Source organism: Anabrus simplex, chromosome 1 (assembly GCF_040414725.1).
Source record: "Anabrus simplex isolate iqAnaSimp1 chromosome 1, ASM4041472v1, whole genome shotgun sequence".
NCBI classification, from domain to species: domain Eukaryota; kingdom Metazoa; phylum Arthropoda; class Insecta; order Orthoptera; family Tettigoniidae; genus Anabrus; species Anabrus simplex.
This window is the reverse complement of record NC_090265.1, coordinates 1,300,678,012-1,300,693,339: the sequence shown is the minus strand read 5'-3', so window position 1 is coordinate 1,300,693,339 and position 15,328 is coordinate 1,300,678,012. Positions and strand designations below refer to the sequence as shown.

The window sequence follows — 15,328 nt, the reverse complement described above, 5'->3', positions numbered from 1 at the left end:
AACATGTCTAATATAAAAAGAAAGAATGCCTTCCCAAAGCTTACATACAATGCATGTCAAACTTACTGGCCTGTAATTTTCAGCTTTGTGTCTATCGCCTTTTTCTTTATACACAGGGGCAACTATAGCAACTCTCCATTCATCTGGTATAGCTCCACCGACCAAACAATAATCAAATAAGTACTTCAGATATGGTACTATATCCCAACCCATTGTCTTTAGTATATCCCCAGAAATCTGATCAATTCCAGTCGCTTTTCTAGTTTTCAACTTTTGTATCTTATTGTAAATGTCATTGTTATCATATGTAAATTTTATTACTTCTTTGGCCTTAGTCTCCTCCTCTATCTCAACATTATCCTTGTAACCAACAATCTTTACATACTGCTGACTGAATACTTCTGCCTTTTGAAGATCCTCACATACACATTCTCCTTGTTCATTAATTATTCCTGGAATGTCCTTCTTGGAACCTGTTTCTGCCTTAAAATACCTATACATACCCTTTCATTTTTCACTAAAATTCGTATGACTGCCAATTATGCTTGCCATCATGTTATCCTTAGCTGCCTTCTTTGCTAGATTCAATTTTGTAGTAAGTTCCTTCAATTTCTCCTTACTTCCACAGCCATTTCCAACTCTATTTCTTTCCAGTCTGCACGTCCTTCTTAGTCTCTTTATTTCTCTATTATAATAAGGTGGGTCTTTACGATTCCTTACCACCCTTAATGGTACAAACCTGTTTTCGCATTCCTCAACAATTTGTTTAAACCCATCCCAGAGTCTGTTTACATTTTTATTTACCGTTTTCCACCGATCATAGTTACTTTTTAGAAACTGCCTCATGCCTGCTTTATCAGCCATATGGTACTGCCTAACAGTCCTACTTTTAAGACCTTCCTTTCTATCACATTTATTTTTAACTACCACAAAAACAGCTTCGTGATCACTAATACCATCTATTACTTCAGTTTCCCTATAGAGCTCATCTGGTTTTATCAGCACGACATCCATGATATTTTTCCCTCTGATTGGTTCCATCACTTTCTGAATCAGCTGTCCTTCCCATATTAACTTATTTGCCATTTGTTGGTCATGCTTCCTGTCGTTCGCATTTCCTTCCCAATTGACATCTGGCAAATTCAGATCTCCCACTACAATCACATTTCTTTCCTTGTCGTTTCCCACATAGCTGACTATCCTATCAAATAATTCCGAATCCGCGTCAGTGCTACCCTTTCCCGATCTGTACACTCCAAATATATCAAGTTGCCTATTATCTTTAGAAATGAGCCTTACACCTAGAATTTCATGTGTCTCATCTTTAACTTTTTCGTAGCTTACAAATTCTTATTTCACCAGAATGAACACTCCCCCTCCCACCCTTCCTATCCTATCTCTACGATACACACTCCAGTGCCCTGAGAAAATTTCTGCATCCATTATATCATTTCTCAGCCATGATTCAACTCCTATTACAATATCTGGTAAATATATATCTATTTACTTCAAGAGGCACCTGTGTATCTGAGTGCAGAGAGGAGTAAAAGTGAAGAGGCAGTGCCTGTCACATGTGTTTAGATTGAATGCTAGTTTTAGTGTATTTTTCGATCAGCAGGGAATTTCAGAACAACACTGGTGTCTTGACTTGAGTATGTCATGTCCAAATATCTCTGGGAATTATTGCTGATGAGTACTTGCTATGTGAAATAATTATATAGCTATTCACTCTATATAAAAGATGAACCAAAGGTTCTCAGACGACTGGAATCCTAACTTTAGCCAAAGTATGTACTTGAGAATTTGGAATGTGCTTGTTTTATACATTTTGTCATTGTATTGTACAGGCTGATAGGTTAGGGTACAGGACTTTTAAAAAAAGTGCTAGGTAAACCAGTATTATGCTTAATGAAGGGAATAGTATTTTTAATCCTGGATATTTTATCACATTGTTACCATCAATAATAAATCTAGAAATACCAAAAGTTGTTTTATATTACAATAATAAAAATAATGATAACAACATTAAAAACATTAAGACAGATATACATCGTTTAAAATATAAAAATAAGTCTTCATGTAGTTAGTTTCACTTAATGCTAATCAGCTGGTGGTGATGTTTTTTTGGCGGACTTCCTCTCTGGTGAAATGAGGTACATTGCCCGATGTGTAGCAAGCACAGCATGAGTTGCAGCCTAGAAGAAAGGAAATAGAAATATGGTCAACTAAGTTGAGTGAGAGTTAAACAATAAACTGTGTGCAGTATTTAAAAAAACACCTTGAAGAAAATTTTGTAAAAAGTGTAGCTAAAAGTTTACATGATACAGAGCACCTGCTCAGATCTGGAAAACTGAGTATTCTGAATGTGAGCAGAGAATAGAAGGTAGAAAATGAAGCTCCCTCGCTGAGTTTCTCATATGTTTCTCTTCCTTCCATCCTTCCTTCCATTATGCTCATATATATGAGATGGAATTACTCCCATCCTATAGATTGTCCTTCCTTCTATTTTACACACTATAATTATCAATTACCATACATAAGTGACAACCTTTAGGGGCCAATGACCTAGATGTTAGCCCCTTTAACCCAAGAAGTGCCAAGGATGGCTAAAAGTGGCTCAATGCGTCTTCCTGTGGTGCTAGGCTCACTTTTGGAGATCCTCAGAAAATATTTTTCTTGACTGTTGGTGAAACATTTGTACTACATCAACTTGAATGTCTCTTGTTCACACTTATCACCACTATTGTCACTTTTGGTAGTATTTGTTGGAGTTTCATGTCTATACAAATTTCATATCTAGTAGTTGTCATGTGACTGTAGTAAACAAACATGGCAGTAACACACAATAGCGGGAAATTTGATTGATCCACCTATTTCAATACATAATATGTTGTTAATATAATCACAACATTTTTTTTCAGTAACGGTTTTGGTGTCTATGGACACCATCATCAGCTGAAACAGGTTGTAAAAACAAAGATATAAAAGTATGTAGTACATATAATAAACCCTCAGTAATAAGTGACTTTAATAAGATGAGGTAAAAATACAATGCTTAAAAGAATATAAACAAGTTATGTGCTTATTGGTCAAAGTATAAAATGAAAGTGAAGATATTAACAAATGTTTAAAGACTAGATCACTTTGGAATGATTAAAAAGTCTCAAGTGTAACACTGCTAAACACTAGGTTAAATAAAACATGGACATCCAAAAACTGACATGGGTTGCAGTCCTTCCTCAGACTATTGATAATAAAGTAACATAAGTAAGTTTGCTAGTGGCTTGTAACATCAACTCATAAAAAGAAGCCGTCATTTAGGAGGTACTCAAAGAAGTGGATCATATTGCAGGCAAAGAGAAGGTGGATATATGGCCAGAAAGTTCTCGATCCAATTCGGAACCTGACATATGAAAAGAAAGTTAAGAGTTAAAATGAGATATTGGAAATAGGGCAAAAACACTATAAAGTTAAGTAGGAGACTCACCTGAAACAGCCTGATGTATGCATGGAGAGTGGCAAGGAGCAAGTACTAGAGTTTGCTAGAAGCATTGACCATCGTTAAGGGAGGAAAAGGGGTGAGTCAGGAAGGGGGAGAGGAGGGGTGATGGAGGGGGCGGAGTCAGATGGGTGTGGTAGGGAAGGATAACGTGATAACGTGTGATGTATAATCTCAAAAAACAGGCTATTTTTAAGGAGTTTAACACTGTTGAGAACTGAAATAAGAGAATCAAATAAAATTCTGGGCTTTTTGGAAATGTCATTCAAGTTGAGATTAGGATTGAAGTATTGGTCTAGATGTATGTAACAGGCTTCCATGATATCTAGTAGGGGGCCTTTGCTCAATGTATCTAATATTGTTAAATCTTGATCTAATCCATCAAATTTATGTTTATAATCTTGTATGTGCTGACCAACTGCGGAAAACCTATTGTATTTAATTGCATTGAGATGTTCGGTGTATCTAATCTTGAAGCTCCTACCAGTTTGTCCTATATATGAACTGTCACAGTCGTTGCACTGAAACCTGTAAACTCCTGACTTCGTAAAAGGGTCCGATTTGTTGACCAGGTTGGAATTGTGGAGAATATCCATATTTCTGTTGTTGGTGTGGAAAGCAATATTGATGTTATGTTTCTTGAATAGGTAGGTAATGCTGTAGATATTTTGATTGAATGTAAAAGTTGAGAATAACTTTGGCCTGGGATTATCTTTTATTAAGTTAGATTTAGAGTGATGTCTGAAGTTGTTGATAATGCGTTTGATGAAACTTTTATTATAACCATTAAATCTGGTTATTGCACGTATAGTATTAAGTTCTTCATTTAGGTCTGCTTTCGACATTGGAATTTTGAACATGCAATCAACTAAGCTATTGTAAATAGCACATTTGTGGGAATAGGGATGCGTGGAATCTTGTTTTATTGTTGAGGCTGTATGGGTAAGTTTTCTGTATATTTTATAAGAGAATGAGGAAGGGAGTCTGGTGATCGTTATATCTAGAAAGTTGATGGAAGCATAGTTTCTGAATCCAATCTGAATTTGATATCAGGGTCTATGTTGTTGAGGTTTGAGAGGGTATTCAGTGCATCGACAGAACGCTCATCGATGATGAGAAACGTGTCATCTACAAATCTGGCCCGGAACTTAATATTGCTAAACTTATCATTCCTTTCAATGGCATTGTGTTCCAGAAAGTCTAAGTATATTCAAGAGATCTCAAGTTTACTCAATTGAGGATTAGAATTCAGATTATTCTCAAACTTGCTCGGTTTATTCAACAGTTTCTTAAGAAACATTTCACTTTTGCTGCTCAAAAATCCATTAAAAATACTGCAGTACTTATCCAGAAACTAGATAAATTTAACTTGCAACCGCACCACACGCTACATTCTTTCGATATCATTAACATATATCCGAGCATAAAAAGGAGCAAACTTTTTTCCATCATTGAGAATAATCTGAATTCTAATCCTCAATTGAGTAAACTTGAAATCTCTGATTTCATGTCTGTTTTAAAATGACTACTGGATAATAATAATTTTACATTTGACAAGGTTATTTATAAGCAAAACGGCTTGGCTGTGGGGTCACTGGCCTCTGGCATCTTAGCAGAAATATACTTAGACTTTCTGGAACACAATGCCATTGAAAGGAATGATAAGTTTAGCAATATTAAGTTCTGGGCCAGATTTGTAGATGGCACGTTTCTCATCATCGATGAGCGTTCTGTCGATGCACTGAATACCCTCTCAAACCTCAACAACATAGACCCTGATATCAAATTCACACTGGATTCAGAAACTAATGCTTCCATCAACTTTCTAGATATAACGATCACCAGACTCCCTTCCTCATTCCCTTATAATATATACAGAAAACCTACCCATACAGCCTCAACAATAAAACAAGATTCCACGCATCCCTATTCCCACAAATGTGCTATTTACAATAGCTTAGTTGATCGCACGTTCAAAATTCCAATGTCGAAAGCAGACCTAAATGAAGAACTTGATACTATACGTGCGATAGCCAGATTTAATGGTTATAATAAAAGTTTCATCAAACGCATTATCAACAACTTCAGACATCACTCTAAATCTAACTTAATAAAAGATAATCCCAGGCCTAAGTTATTCTCAACTTTTACATTCAATCAAAATATCTACAGCATTACCAACCTATTCAAGAAACATCACATCAATATTGCTTTCCGCACCAACAACAGAAATATGGATATTCTTCACAATTCCAACCTGGTCAACAAATCGGACCCTTTTACTATGTCAGAAGTTTACAGGTTTCAGTGCAACGACTGTGACAGTTCATATATAGGACAAACTGGTAGGAGCTTCAAGATTAGATACGCTGAACATCTCAATGCAATTAAATACAATAGGTTTTCCGCAGTTGGTCAGCACATACAAGATTATAAACACAAATTTAATGGATTAGATCAAGATTTAACAATATTAGATACATTGAGCAAAGGCCCCCTACTAGATATCATGGAAGCCTGTTACATACATCTAGACCAATACTTCAATCCTAATCTCAACTTGAATGACATTTCCAAAAAGCCCAGAATTTTACTTGATTCTCTTATTTCAGTTCTCAACAGTGTTAAACTCCCTAAAAATAGCTTGTTTTTTGAGATTATGCATCACATGTTATCACATTATCCTTCCCTACCACGCCCATCTGACTCTGCCCCCTCCATCACCCCTCCTCTCCCCCTTCCTGACCCACCCCTTTTCCTCCCTTAACGATGGTCAATGCTTCTAGCAAACTCTAGCACTTGCTCCTTGCCACTCTCCATGCATACATCAGGCTGTTTCAGGTGAGTCTCCTACTTAACTTTATAGTGTTTTTGCCCTATTTCCAATATCTCATTTTAACTCTTAACTTTCTTTTCATATGTCAGGTTCCGAATTGGATCGAGAACTTTCTGGCCATATATCCACTTTCTCTTTGCCTGCAATATGATCCACTTCTTTGAGTACCTCATAAATGATGGCTTCTTTTTATGAGTTGATGTTACAAGCCACTAGCAAACTTACTTATGTTACTTTATTATCAATAGTCTGTGGAAGGACTGCAACCTATGTCAGTTTTTGGACGTCCATGTTTTATTTAACCTAGTGTTTAGCAGTGTTACACTTGAGACTTTTTAATCATTCCAAAGTGATCAAGTCCTTAAACAATTGTTAATATCTTCACTTTCATTTTATACTTTGACCAACAAGCACATAACTTGTTTATATTCTTTTAAGCATTGTATTTTTACCTCATCTTATTAATGTCACTTATTACTTTTTTTTTTTTGCTAGGGGCTTTACGTCGCACCGACACAGATAGGTCTTATGGCGACGATGGGATAGGAAAGGCCTAGGAGTTGGAAGGAAGCGGCCGTGGCCTTAATTAAGGTACAGCCCCAGCATTTGCCTGGTGTGAAAATGGGAAACCACGGAAAACCATCTTCAGGGCTGCCGATAGTGGGATTCGAACCTACTATCTCCCGGATGCAAGCTCACAGCCGCGCGCCTCTACGCGCACGGCCAACTCGCCCGGTCACTTATTACTGAGGGTTTATTATATGTACTACATACTTTTATATCTTTGTTCATACAACATGTTTCAGCTGATGATGGTATCCATAGACACCAAAACTGGTACTGAATAGAAAATGTTGTGATTATATTAACAACATATTATGTATTGAAGAAAGGTAGATCAGTCAAATTTCCCTCTGTTGTATGTCATCTCCTTTCAATACGGACCAGATATGAAGTTTTTAATGTTGAAACATGGCAGTGTCAAAATTAAAATCATTGCTAACTGAAATGGATATTTTACAAACTCTTGATGACTGTAGTGACTTCAGAATTTTTTTTTATGAAAATGATTCTGAGGACAGTGTGCAGCTGGAGGAATTTCGAATAATTTGTCAGATGATGATACACCGCTGCAGTCAACTGAGAAAGTGCATTGTATGTTCGATGACAGAAGAAAAGTGAGGGTGATCCAGACATTGGTGTCCAGGAAGTAATGTAGGAGTTGATGAAACATGCTGGGATCGATTAGAGCACTTCTTCAGAGCAAGGGGACACAAAAGAAGAAATCCCAGGAGGAGGAAGTAGGATCAGAATAAGCTGCAAGAAAAAAAGTGAATGTTTTCTTTTTCCCTTATTATGAGAAAGAGTTCTAGAAGTGCTAATTATGTACAGATTCTCTCAAAACTTTCAGGGTTATTTCAGCATTGTATGAGGAATATTTTTTATATTACTTTTTGTTTTGTTATGATATTTTTTTTGTGCAATTTCACTTTGTGTTTTCAAGATAACAAAAATTCAAACCAACAAGAAGTTTGCTTTTTATTGTGGAACAACTCTTTCTGATCAAATTGGTACATATATTGTTGGTTTCTGTTAATATTTACCAATTTTCTAAAAATTATCTAAACCACTACAGTTTCAGCATTAACGCCTGGCACTACAGAATATAACATTGGCACTTCTAGGGTTAAACAACAAGCAGCATCGTCATCATCTCATCGTAAGTGACTACCTATCTGGTGGTCTTTCGTATACATTATTGCAAATTAATTGCCTCAGATGAAAACTGTATGTTTACAGGAGGGTAAGAATTATACTTTCCAAACAAATTTGTAATTTTTTAATTTGATTTTATTTATTATTGCTAGCGGTTTTAATGTTGCACTAACACATCAAAGGTTTTTGGTGATGCAAGGATGGGAAAGGGCTAGGATTAGGAAAGTAGCATCCATGGCCTTACTTAAGGTACAGCCTCAGCATTTTGCATGGTGTGAAAATTGGGAAACCACAGTGGCATTTTGGACTTACTTTTATTTGCTCCACTATTGGGTGACATTATGTGGTGGCTACCAATTGGAACCTGCGTAAATAATCGTTCCTTAAGGAATGAGTACCGACCAGGGCCTGAAGGCTGAGTGATAAAATTTATTTAGAGAAAGAATGACTTAATTGTTCTCATTAAATGCTTCATCGTTGTAAGGAAACAAGGTTAACACGCAAGAGGTCGCGCCCGTTTTAAAATGCAAGAGGTCGCGCGAAGGCAAATTGCTCACGCTTAATATTTTAATGAGCTGCTATTTTCCTTTTGCAGTGAATGCTCTGATAAAAATATATCAGGAGATAGTGGGTTCGAACCCCACTGTCGGCAGCCCTGAATGTGGTTTTCCATGGTTTCCCATTTTCACACCAGACAAATGCTGGGGCTGTACCTTAATTAAGGCCACGGCTGCTTCCTTCCGATTCCTAGGCCTTTTCCATCCCATCGCCGCCAAAAGACATATCTGTGTTGGTGCGACGTAAAGCAAATAGCAAAAAAATAAATAAATACATATATATATAAATATGTACGCGTGTCTCCAATATATCTAGGAGTGACACTTGATAGATCTCTTACTTTCAAGAAGCACTGCATGAACTGCAAATCGAAAGTCTCCACCAGGAACAATCTTTTACGGAAACTGGCCGGATCACAGTGGGGTAGCCAACCTGAAACCATCCGAACTTCTGCAATGGCACTATGCTATTCTGCAGCAGAGTATGCGTGTCCTGTTTGGTATAATTCAACATATGCCAAACAGGTGGATATAGCTCTCAATGAAACTTGCAGAATTATAACAGGTTGTTTGAAATCCACTCCAGTTGAATGGCTCTACCACCTTGCAGGAAAAGCACCTCCTTCTGTTCGAAGAGAAATAGCTGCGAACAAGGAAAGAAAGACAGTGGAACAGGAAAGGACCCATCCTCTATATGGTCATGAACCGCATCTGCAACGTTTAAAGTCAAGGAAGAGTTTTCTCAGAACCTCAAAGGAACTTAGAACCACTACTGAAAAAGCCAGGTTGCAATTATGGAGGGCTACATCATACCTTCCTCCTGGCTGGATAAGATTTTGTGAAACTCTACCTCCTGGCTACGACAAAGAATGGATGACCTGGAAGTCCCTGAATAGACTGAGATCTGGAGTTGGCAGATCCAAGGTTAATTTGGCAAGATGGGGCTACATAGATCAAGAAAAAATCCAGTGTGACTGCCCCTGAGATCTGGAGTTGGCAGATCCAAGGTTAATTTGGCAAGATGGGGCTACATAGATCAAGAAAAAATCCAGTGTGACTGCAGAGAAGACCAGACCGTCCAATATATGCTCCAGTGTCGACTATGTCCAGCCTCCTGCATAGAAGATGAACTATATCAAGCATCAAAAAATGCATTGGAAGTGGCCAAGTTTTTGGCAAATGTAATATAGTAATTATAACTGTGTACAACATGTATGTTTCTGATACGAGAATAATAATAATAACCCCGAAAAGAATGGATTCAACACTATTTTCGATTATTTTTACATCTCACCCCCTCGTGGGTGTGCTAGCGTTGTCATACCTCCACGCTCTTTGTCTCCTGATAATAAGTCATAAGTTACTAAGTTTGTCAGAAATTGCTCCCGTAGTCCCGAAAAGTATAGATTCAACACTAATATTGTTATATTTCGTCCCCTTATCTAAGGCTTCAAGGGGTGTCTTTCCCCCACAGTATTTTTTTCTAGATAGTAGGTAATATTTGTACCAAGTTCAGCTGACAATTATATTGGAACGTACACACAAACATCCTTAATCTCGGTCATTTGGATATTTTCTTTTCTTCACTTCTTCTCACCCGCCTGCCAATTGAGGATCAACTTGGACTTAAACGACAACGGGACTGTCAATATTCATTTCAGCGACCCCAAAAACAATTTTGATGTGACCCTATTTTCGATAGGTTTTATACCTCACCCTTTCCAACACCTACCCCTTCTCTTCTTCTCAATTCTCAATCCTAAGATTGGTTGGCAGCAATTCGTTTTCTCCACTCTTCTCTGTAATCCGCTAATCTCTTCATTTCCACATATGAGCCTGTTCCTACGTCATCTCTGATCTGTCTTGAATAGTGCAGTCTAGGTCTTCCTCTTCCTCTTTTTCCTTGAATCATTCCTTCCATGACATTAACTATGAAACCATTGTGCCTATAGAGATGGCCAATTAATTGGTCTCTTCTCTTTCTTATTGTTGCTAAAAAAGGATCTTTTTTCACCTATTCGCCTAAGAATTTCTTCATTGGTGAGTTTTGCTGTCCATGAGATCTTTTCCATCCTCCTCCAGCACCACATCTCAAATGCTTCCAGACGTTTCTTATCACCTGCACTAATAGTCCACGTTTCTGAACCATACAAGGCCACACTTCAGACAAAGCACTTAATAAATCTCTTCTTGGTCTCCAGATTTAAATTCCTTGATGTTAGTACCTTTTCTTGTAAAAAGCAATCTTTGCTTGGGAAATTGTGCTCTTTATGTTGACTGAACTTTTGCCTAGGGGTACTAATTTGTCATAACCCCACACAGTGTATCTCCTGATAGTAATTCATAAGTGTACCTGGTTCTGTTTGAATCGCTCCAGTAGTCCAGAAAAGTATTATTGTTCACTTTTAGTTACGTATATAAATCACCCCTCCTCTAGAGGTTCCAGGAGTGTCTTATTGTAAACAGTACTTTCTCCAGATAGTAAGTCATACTTGTATCAATTTTGGTTAAAAGCTATGCTGTAACATACATAGGCTACAGTACGTCCATTATTTCGGTCATTTTTGACAAATTTCTGTTTTACCCCTTCTCCCCTTATGTCAAAAGGGGATGAAATAGGATTTATAAAAAATCTGGAGTGTCATTATTAATCTCAGGAACCCCAAAATTATGGATTCGACACTATTTTCGTTTATTTTTATTTATCACATCCCCTGCGCCCTCCATCCCAAAGGGGACTGAACTTGGACTTATAAAATATTCGGAGTGAGACGAGTTATCCCAGTGCCCATGAAAACTACCAATTCGACACTATTTTAGATTACTTTTATATAACATTCTCCCCTCTTCCCCACCTCGAAGGGTGCTGAACTTGGACTTTAAAAAATCCGGAGTGTCACTATTCACCTCAGTGTCCCCGAGAAGTACGCATCCGACAATATTTTCGATTAATTTTTATGTCTCACCCCCCTCAACCCCCACCACAAAGGGCGCTGAACTTGTATTTTAAAAATCTGGAGTGTTACTATTCATCTCAGCGACCCCAAAAACTATGGATTCGACACTATTTTCGATCATGTTTATATCTCACTCCCCCATAACCCCCACCGTATAGGGGGATGAACATGGACTTATAAAAATTCCGGAGTGTCACAATTCACCTCAGTGACCCCGAAAACTATGGATTCGATACTGTTTTCGATTAATTTTGATATCTCAAACCCCCTCAACCCTACCATTAAGGGGCCTGAATTTGGACTGAAAAAATCCGGAGTGCCACTAATCATCTGAGCGAGCACACACACTGTGGATTCGACACTATTTTCGATTATTTTTCTATAGCACTCCTCCTTCGTCCCCATCCGAAGGGGGCTGAACTTGGTTTATACAATTCTGGAGTGTCACTGTTCATATCAGCGACCCCGAAAAGTATGGATTCGACAATACTTTCGATGATTTTACATCTCACCCCCCTCGCCCCACCACCCCTAATGTGTACCTGGGGTGTCTTACCCCCACTCAGTTTGTCTCCTGATACAAAGTCATAAGTGTACCAAGTTTGGTGTAAATCGCTCCAGTGGTTTAGGAGGAGATGTAATACACATACACACATACATACAATGACATTTATAGACATATCGATATATAAATTTGTTTAGCCCCTTAAGGAGCACGTGGAACCATTAAATAGCACTGGAGCGCTGGTATTCATCTTGTTGTTCTCATCTTCCTAAAACTTCCTCATCCTGCCGTCTTTCTTGTGCCCATGAGTTTTTGGGTTTTTTGAGTTTCAAGCTTTTCTCAGATGGATTCTTGGGTGCAAAGTTATGGGTGTTTATCTTTTGTCTGTATGTATTCTTTGTGGTTGCCATTGGATCAATATCGACTTCTGTGAGGTCCTTTTGTGTATCCACTAGCCAGCAAACTTTGGTTTGTCAGTTTCCATTAATAATAATAATAATAATAATAATAATAATAATAGTGATTTTTATATCTCACCCCCCTCGCCCCACCGCCCCTAATGTGTACCTGGGGTGTCTTACCTCCACTCAGTTTGTCTCCTGATACTAGGTCGTAAGTGTACCAAGTTTGGTGTAAATCGCTCCAGTGGTTTAGGAGATGTAATACATACACACATACATACATACAATGACATTTATAGACATATAGATATATACATTTGTTTAGCCCCTTAAGGAGCATGAGGAACCATTTGTGATTTGTCTCATGTTACTAAAAATCCGGAGTGCCGCTATTCATGTCAGTGACCCCAAAAACTGTGGATTAGACACTATTTATGTTTATTTTTATATATCACTCCCCCCTCGCCCCCCACACTAGAGGGGGATGAACATGGACTTTAAAAAATTTCCGGAGTGCCACTATTCATGTCAGCGACACCGAAAAGTAAGGATTCGACACTACTTTAGATGATTTTTATATCTCACCCCTCATAATATACATTGATGGAATAGGATACAGTATCATGTTACGATATGTAACTCCCATCTCTAATAAATATTATTATTATTATTATTATTATTATTATTATTATTATTATTATTATTATTTTGTACCTTCTTACAGTGCGCTTCTAAGAAATCGTTTACTTGTAATTGAGTTTTTGTCCACATCAATCGTATCGGGTCTTTAGCTCTGTGCCCGCAATACGGCATGAAACACGAGATGCAAAGTGGGAAGACTGTATGTATTAGCACCAGTAAGCCTAATACAAAGCACTTACCGAGCTCGATAGCTGCAGTCGCTTAAGTGCGGCCAGTATCCAGTATTCGGGAGATAGTAGGTTCGAACCCCACTATTGGCAGCCCTGAAGATGGCGAATGCTGGGGCTGTACCTTAATTAAGGCCACGGCCGCTTCCTTCCCACTCCTAGCCCTTTCCTGTCCCATCGTCGCCACAAGACCTATCTGTGTCGGTGCGACGTAAAGCAACTAGCAAAATAAAAATAATACAAAGCACTTTGAATAGCTAAAGAATATCTGCAACTGGCCAACAAGTAACAGGGTAGGAATATCAGTACTGCCTCTAAGCTGTTACAAAATACTCGCGCCTGTGCAGGAGTGCACCCTTAAAGGAAGTTGCTATGCATCCTAATATCCATTAGCCATTTAGAAACTCTTACCCTCCCCTTGGTTTCGCTCAGACAGTTACTTTTGTATTAGGGTCTCCGGTGGAACATAATATTTCTGGAACAGCTTACATTGATAGAATAGGATACAGTATCATGTTACGATATGTAACTCCCATCTCTAATAAATATACAGTATATTATCAGCTTGTGCATGCATATTTACAGCTTTGTAATCTACATTGAGTGGACCTGTGTGCTTCTAGGTCAAGTGTCATGATCAGACCTATTACATTTATTGTGCGAATTCTTTCCTCTTAGTGAAACTCACAGTCTGACTTTTCATCATGTTTATTATCATACCGTTGTCTACTGTCCATCAAACAGCATTGTTGAGGTCTTTTTACAATCGCTCACAAGCCTGTAAGTAGACATGTTTCCCAAGGAACTACTTGTTATATCCTGTTCTGGCTGCATGTTTGCGTATGTGTGCACATGCTCATGCACACAAAATTCTACCTGTCGATAATGGATGTGTAACTCTTCAAGTATGGCTGGGAAAGAAGTACAGAAGAAATATACCTAATACTTCCAGTGTTTTACCTAATTGTGATTAAAATATCCTGATTTCACCCACTTTTCACTCCTTTACAGCAAAGTTGGTCTGAAAACAGTCCGATGTAAAGATAATTTCATCTGTGGGCTGACTTCTTTCTTACAGAATGTTGTTGATCACATGTGCAAGCTCACTTCATTAACTTTGCTCCACCTTGAATCAGTTTCATTTACCATACTAACTCACCTCATGATGCTTGGTCGTCTTAACTTTGAGATGCTCCTAATTAGCCTTTTGATGCTCTGCATTAATCATTTTGGTCCCTTTGGCCTTCTGACAAGTCACTCTACCCTCTTGAATATTTTTTCAATAATTTTAAAACGATTTAATCTCTGTATGTTGCAATATTTTATGAAGGAAATTGTTTAATGAGTCACCACAGATCTGCATTTAGGGTAGTTGTCCAGGTGGCAGATTCCCTATCACTTGTTTACCTAGTCTTTTCCTGAATAATTTCAAAGACGTTGGAAAGTTATTGAACATCTGCCTTGGTAAATTATTCCAATCCGTAACTCCTCTTCCTATGAATGAATATTTGAATGAATATTTGATTGCAACTTTACCTTCATATTGTGATCTTTCCTACTTTTAAAACTCCATTCAAACTTATTCGTCTACTAATGTAATTCCACGCCATCTTTTCACTGACAGCTTGGAATATACCACTTAATTGAGCAGGTCGTCTCCTTACTCCCAAGTTCCCAGCCGTAATTTGCAACATTTTCATAACACTAATTTTTTTGTTGGAAATTACCCAAAACAAATTGTGCTCCTTTTCTTTGGATTTTTTCCAGTTCTCAAATCTAGTAATCCTGGTGAGGATCACATACACCGGAACTATACTCTTAATTGTAGTCTTACCAGTGACTTATATGCTCCCCCTTTACATCCTTCCTACAACCCCAGTTGGCAACAGCAGAGACACAGCTTCAGTTGAATACTAATTGTAGAGAAATGGTATGTTAAAGGATGATTCTTAATGGCCTTGAGGATTTGAGAGAAGATCGTTATTGAT

General features: G+C 37.9%; 1 protein-coding gene across 1 annotated transcript in view; it reads right to left on the bottom strand.

The window, feature by feature from the left end:
* Window positions 1–1,899: 1,899 nt before the first annotated feature.
* LOC136878463 (calcium/calmodulin-dependent protein kinase type IV) overlaps window positions 1,900–15,328 on the bottom strand; it is a 587,971-nt gene continuing 574,542 nt past the window's right edge. The window contains exon 10 of the mRNA XM_067152086.2: window positions 1,900–2,195. Within this exon, the coding sequence (XP_067008187.2) occupies window positions 2,100–2,195 (96 nt within the window). The 3' untranslated portion in view covers window positions 1,900–2,099. The remainder of the gene's footprint in view (window positions 2,196–15,328) is intronic.